Raw genomic sequence first — 6,836 nt, 5'->3', positions numbered from 1 at the left:
CTCTCTCTCTCTCTCTCTCTCTCTCTCTCTCTCTCTCTCTCTCTCTCCAAAACTTGTCATTTGTAATTAGCATATTATTGTTCATTTGGTATGTTTTCTTTCCAACACAATGCCATCTAAATTCAACTATTTTTTTTAATTACTTGTCTTAGTCACTGTTCTCTTTTTAAAAAGAGAGAACGTAATTGAAGCAACTTATAAAAGAAACATTTATTGGGGGTCTTGCCTACAGCTTCGGGGGCTTCAGGGGGTTAGTCCATTATCATCATGGCAGGGAGCATGGCAGCGTGCAGACATAGCACGGGGGAAGGATCTGAGAGCTTTATGTGCTAAACCACAGGCATCAGGATAGAGTCTGGCACTGGCTTTTAAAACCTCATAGTTCACTCCCACTGGCACTCTCTCTCCAACAAGGCCACACTTCTAATCCTTCTCAAACAAATAGAGGTCTTGCTGACTAAGCATTCAAATATATGAGCCTATGGAAGTCATTCCTACTCAAAACATCACAATATTGTAATGCTTATAATAATAGATTAGGTAAGGGCTTTAAAACTTGTTTTTGGATATATAAATAAATAATAATCCTCCGAAGATGGGGAGGTTGCTCAGTACTTAAGAGTGCTTGCTGATCTTATGAAGAACCTGGGTTTGGTTCTTATTGCCTATATCAGAAGGCTCATAATGCCAGTGACTACAGTTCTAACAGATCTGACAGCATCCATAGGTACATGCTTGTACCTGGTAGACATGTAGGCAGTTAATTCTATGCACATATTCATAAAACTAAAGGAAACTGATGCCTCCCACACAGCCTCTCTGCCCATCAAAGAACTGAGCTGCATCTTCCTCCACCTATAAAGTGTTAGTTGATGTTTTCCCAGTCTAGAGAGAGAAGCAACCCACAATCCCAGTCAGCCGCTGCTCGTATTCCATAGTCCATGTTCTCTGGACAGTGCTCAAGCTGTTGCAGTGGGGTCAGAGTGGTCGGTATGCTGACCAACTCTTTCTGCTGCCTACTTCCATCAGGTATGATGATGGAACAAGGAAAGAATAGATGCTATACAGATGGAAACAGAAAAAGAAAGTGAATTGCCTTAGCATCCTAAGCAAGCAAATCAAGGCGCTTTTCCAAGGCGCTGAAGAAAGTTGCTTGAGTGAAGTACAGCTTCTTCCACTGTTTTGCTTGGTGTATTTTGTGGTTTCAGGATTTGGTTTGGCTTTTCTGGTATGGCTTCTGACTTTTGTGTTTGTTTGTTTGTTTGTTCGTTACAATCCAGTCATTATCCCCTTCCTAGTCCACCCTCTGACTGTTTCTCATTCCATTCCTCCTCCCCATCTCCAAGAGGATGTCCATATACCCTTATCCCTCACACCACCAGAACTCTCTACTCCCTGGGGCCTCAAGTCTCTCAAGGGTTAGGTGTGTCTTCTCTCACTGAAGCCAGATGAGAGAGTCCTGGCTTCTGGATTTCTTCTTCTTTATCAATTATTCTCTTCTTTGTGAGTAGATGACATTGGAACTTCCTTTGGAAGCACATTTGGGGCTTCCTGGACTATTTTAAGAATGGGTGAGTTACTACCTGTTGGGTCATGGTTTCTCTGTCAGTGTGATTCTCTCACAAAACCAGGTTTTTGAAGAATTTGCTTCTAAGTAACAAAATAGAGTGAAAACCACAAATTGAACACGGTTCTTAAACTTGCTTTTTTCCCCTTCTCCACATAACTTCAAGGGCATCTGAAACAACTCATGGAGAATTAAGGACATTGCAATTCTTTCCCATCATTTGGGAGGGGGAGGCTGTTGAGTTTTGCAAGTCCCTGTGTTTCTATCCATCCTTGAGACATACTGCTAAATTCTTGCTGCTGTGCTGCCTCACCGAAGCAGCTGAAACAGTAATACGTTGGCTGTTTCCAACCCCTATCCTTTCAGTAATAAGTGGTGCAGGCACATGGTCTGCCTTCCAAATACCAAAGTGCCAGTGTGACGAAGCTGCTTAGCCAAGTACAGTTACCTTGGAAGACAAACGGCCAGGAGTCTCCCAGAATACCTGATGTGATATTATAGAGAGCAGATGCAATGAAAATTCCATGATTGCTTCAAAATTGCTACATCTTTAAATTATTTATAATCTCATTGAGGGCAGTGATTGATTCTGAAACTCTCCTTATGTCTGTTAAATGGCCCTGGACTGCTTCCTCATGTCATGAACACTTACTCACTGGTGTTGTATATGAATGCCTAGAAAAAGAAACACAAATTATTTTTTTACAGCTGTCTGAGATCATTTTTAATACTCCTACCTAATTTTAATCATTTTGTAGATTCATGTAGTATAAGACAGCAACGTGTCACACAGCTTGAATATGAATATGGAAGGTAAAAAAAATCCTACTTAATATTCTTCACAGAGACTTGCAGATCAACCCTTTATTCTTTCGTGCAAGTAAACAATCACATGCCAAAGACTCTGTGTTCAAGACGCATTGTGTGTGTATGTATGTACACACAGGCATATCTGTGTGTGTGTGTGTGTGTGTGTGTGTGTGTGCATGTGTGTGTGTGTGTGTATGTGTTTGTGTGAGGACATGTGTGCACAATGTGACTGACCTTAAAGTGCCCATGTTAAAACTGAAATAGGAAACGATTTCTCACCAAAACACAGACATCTGTCAGTTCATGTGTATGGTCCTTGAGAAGACCATCAAAATATGGTAGAGGGCCTCCCCAGAGTGAGGCTTTACACAGACTGAGTAGTACTTTAGACAGTGTTCAGGGGATCTTAGTGTTGCTCAGCAAATATGATGCTTTATTCAGAACTTTGTCTCACTTATGCTTCACAGAGAACTAACATTTTGTTGAACAGACAAGTGGATGATGATAATGATAATGATGATGATGATGATGATGACATTTATTAGTTCAAAGTAATCTGTTCTTAAGAACTGTGTGGCATCCAGAGAAGAGGAAGCCATTCATCACAACACAGCTTCTATCATTCCCCAAATGACCAAGGCAAAACCCCTCTCCCCTTAAGTCACCAAGTCAATTCAAGTAAGTAATCAGTTCCCAGTGATATTTTAAACCAAGACATATCCTTGGGTAATTACATATTAGAATTTCATGTTTTGATTATAACTCTTAAAGACCTATCAACAACCTCAGAAGTAATCAATATCTCCCTCTACTTGTTCCTGTGTATAGCACTGCAGCTTCAAAATCAGTATCAGTTTCTGTCATTGGTGATGATGAATTTGATTGAGGTCTGGATATTGATGAGAAATTTAAATTTAAAACAATTTTGACATTAATAAAGAATAACATTGATCTGCTATGTCAGTATCTACTGGGCATCAAAGAGATGACAATATGACAGAGTCAAGAGTAAAGTTGCTAAATCACAGTGTTTATATTAATTCAGTGGCGGGGGGGGAGTGAGTTTTACTGGGATTCAACTTCTAACCTGATCATGGTTAGGTTTACACGTTCTATACGGTTAATAGATTTGAAATTAAAATCAGATAATTTTGCTGAAATTCCAGTGACTCAGTATTGAAAATATTTATGAAATCTGATCATATGATATTGAAACATAATAGAATTAGGAATTTTTACATACAATTAATTATCACAAATAAAATGGTGCTCAGTAAAGAATCAAAACAATTTTCCCAGTTTTAGATAGAATTAGGTAAAATTATCACTCACAGGCATGCTTTCTCACACAGGACATACAAAGTTCATTCAGTTGTTCGTCTACAACCTAGATGGATTATGCTATTTATCTGCCCGTGTTTGAATCTGCCAAGGTCTAGTAATGGCCAGAAACTGTTCCTGTTACTTTAGTGAGCAAGCTTAGCAGACAGGACTGTCAACTATGTAAGTTGCTTACTGACTAATAAGAAAAGAGTAGTAAGGAACAGACAAAGCTCCTTCAGGACAGACCTACAAACACCAACTAAAATAACAAAGGAAATTAGGTAGAAATTATAAATACTCATCTGCCTAGCATTCAGAAAATCTTTGATCTTCCAAAATCACACAGAGAGACAGAGGGGGGATGGGGAGAAAACAAGACAAAAACAAAAATAAAAACAAAACCCAAAACCACAGAGTTGAAGAAGGAGGTTTCCACCATTGGAATGGCTGGAATCAGACTTTTGGGAATTCTGTGATGGTGATAGGGGTTTCTCTGCCTAGAGGCTATAGTCTGAAAGAGATGGGGAATAGACCAAGGAGAAGAGGCACTTGCAAGCTGAATTTTCTCTCCCTAAATGATGTTCCATCGTGTCTACTGTAATGAGAACAGTATTGTTGTTGAGGTAAATTAATGGGGTGATGGAAAGTCTACAAGATGCTCATGGGAAAGACACAGCAAGAAGGAAGGTCCCTCTCATAGTCAGACTTGCAACCAGCTACTGGCAGAGCTACAGGAGTCAGACAAAAAGCCACAGTGAGGTTTACCTAGCTACAGCCTCAAGGACACAAAGTATCATGCATGGGGAGACAGAGGAGCTTAGGAACTGCTGCACAGCCTAGGGAACTCATTCACTTGTGGAATTTAAGATAACTTTTGACTGAATGGTCACAAGCACCTAATTGCCCTCTGCTCTTAAAATGCCAATCATAGGAAGGATAACAAGTGTATGTGAAATGCTAAGTCATGGTCCTTATGATGGCTCTGCTATCCTTTTTGAAAATAAGTTAGACTGGACACCGGACAATAGTTTGCATAACACTCCAGGAGGCATCAGCCGAAATTTGAGACCTAAGCATTGTTTCAACATCAAATGAGGCTCAAATTCTGACATATAACCTTCAACCTGAAACAATTAAGATATTTGATGATCACCTAGTATATATTTTCTTCATCTTGTCTATCAAGTAGATTATAATATGATTACTGAAAATTTAAATGAAACATGTCTGCTTTGAATTAAATAAATATAAAACTTCCATATCTATAATTTCTTACAGTTTGAGAATTACTAAAAATTATTGGTTTGGTAAAACATTTCAAGGTATCAGTAAAAACTGAGCATAAGCCAATTCCATCATCTTCATGACAACCAAACTAAGAGACATAGCAATCTTGTGCAAAGTAGAGCAAAATTTCTGCTTAAAATAAATATTCATTTCCATCGGCTCTTGAAAAAACAGCTTCCAGTTGATGAAACTCTAATCTCCTAACACAGGGTTTGTCTTGTTCTAGATGCTCAGAAAGGAATTATTGTATCAACAAAGATCAATAGAGTTAGAAATGGATTTCATCAAGATTATTTACATCACTCTCTGTAATCTTGGCAACAAACAGCTTCTTGTAAAGTTTCCCAGTGGCGGCACTGAGGACAACACGACTCTATTCCCACAAATGTCTAGCAGTATAAATGAATGATGTTTAAAACACTTTTTACCTGTTGACATCCCAGATTTTACTCGTCATATCCAGTGAGGCAGAAGCCACGAAGTCACCACAGGAGTGCCAGGTGCAGGACCATACAGCATGGTTGTGTCCTTCAAAGGTCAAGGTGCATTCACCTTTGGTGAGGTCCCATAGTTTAATTGTGCTGTCACCACTTGAGGTAGCCAACTTGCTGCCACTGTTTGCAAGGAAAAAAGACAATTTTAAACAAAGTAATTCTTTTTTTTTTTTTTTTTGTGAACCATCTGTGTGTGTGTTTGTATAATATATAAGTATATATTTATATTTAGTATGAATATACTATTTTGAGTGATGAGTATATTTAATTAAGGTTTGCTTTAGTTAAGCACTTAAACTTAAATGGCTACATTTCACGATAATATTTGAGTCCACATATTTATTTCCTTTGACTGATTAAGAATTCATGCTTTGAGATAAACTGCTACTATGAACCTTTTAAATTAGATCTTCTAGAATACTCATGATTAATGTACCAAAATAGCACTTTCTCTTTTACCCTGAGTTGAGTTCAAGGTTATGTGTTCCACTATAAGAAAAAAGGAGACTTCAAAAATGAAGACCATCTAGATGTGTTAGTTATGTGTTCCACTATTAGAAAAAAGGAGACTTCAAAAATGAAGACCATCTAGATGTGTTAAGACCCTTTGAAAATATAATAGAAAGAAAGTTGTTGTCATTGACCTGTCTCGTGCTGATTAAATTCTTCAAGAAGAGGAAGAAGGAGATGATTTTTGTGCTATATCATCAAAACGAGATTTTGAAGTTACTGGGTAATTGAGGATGAATCATTTGATATTCTATTAAAGTTATTAGCAGATGGTATCAAAGGGGTAGCTTTCAAAGAATGGACACTGAGTCCAGTTTAGGGAACTGTGGTTGTCAATGATCAGAAGCAGCTAGGTTTTCTCGGGGTGTAGGTCTAGAATATCAGCTGCAAGCCAACCTCACTTAGATTATCTCTGTGTGAGTTGACCCTAAATAGTCTTTAGGTTCTTTACTAGCTTTTACCCACTGAACCAGTGTGGAGCTCAACTTTTATCAAGGAAGCTTTATTTTGTAGCAGCAGGAGACCATTGCAGAAAGCCACGCCTCCTCAAAATAAGAACAACTCAGTGGGACACAGAATTAGTATTTAGAATGCAGTTAGAAATGCAGTTAGGAACCATGCCCAACCAGGAGACCAGGAAGGTGGCAGTAGAGATAGGAGTTGGGGAGGGAGAAAAAGAACAGAAGAGATGGAGGAACTAGAGAAAGTACCCAAGGAACTGAAGGGGGCTGCAACCCTGTAGGTGGAACAACAATATGAACTAACCAGTACCCCTGAGCTCGAGTCTCTAGCTGCATATGTAGCAGAAGATGGCCTAATCAGCCATCTCTGGGAAGAGAGGCCCC

The 6,836-nt window shown here is 38.8% G+C and overlaps 1 protein-coding gene across 2 annotated transcripts in view; it reads right to left on the bottom strand.

Annotated features, from left to right (window-relative positions):
• Positions 1 to 6,836, bottom strand: part of Spag16 (sperm associated antigen 16) — an 834,729-nt gene that overhangs the window by 416,597 nt on the left and 411,296 nt on the right. For both annotated transcript variants that reach the window (XM_021198510.1, XM_021198512.1), the window contains one exon: positions 5,416 to 5,601. In XM_021198510.1, the coding sequence (XP_021054169.1) occupies positions 5,416 to 5,601 (186 nt within the window). The remainder of the gene's footprint in view (positions 1 to 5,415; positions 5,602 to 6,836) is intronic.

The sequence above is a fragment of the Mus pahari genome, chromosome 5 (genome assembly GCF_900095145.1).
Source record: "Mus pahari chromosome 5, PAHARI_EIJ_v1.1, whole genome shotgun sequence".
In the NCBI taxonomy this organism is placed as follows: Eukaryota; Metazoa; Chordata; class Mammalia; order Rodentia; family Muridae; genus Mus; species Mus pahari.
Note: the sequence above shows the minus strand (reverse complement) of the source record. Positions and strands in the feature narration are given on the sequence as shown.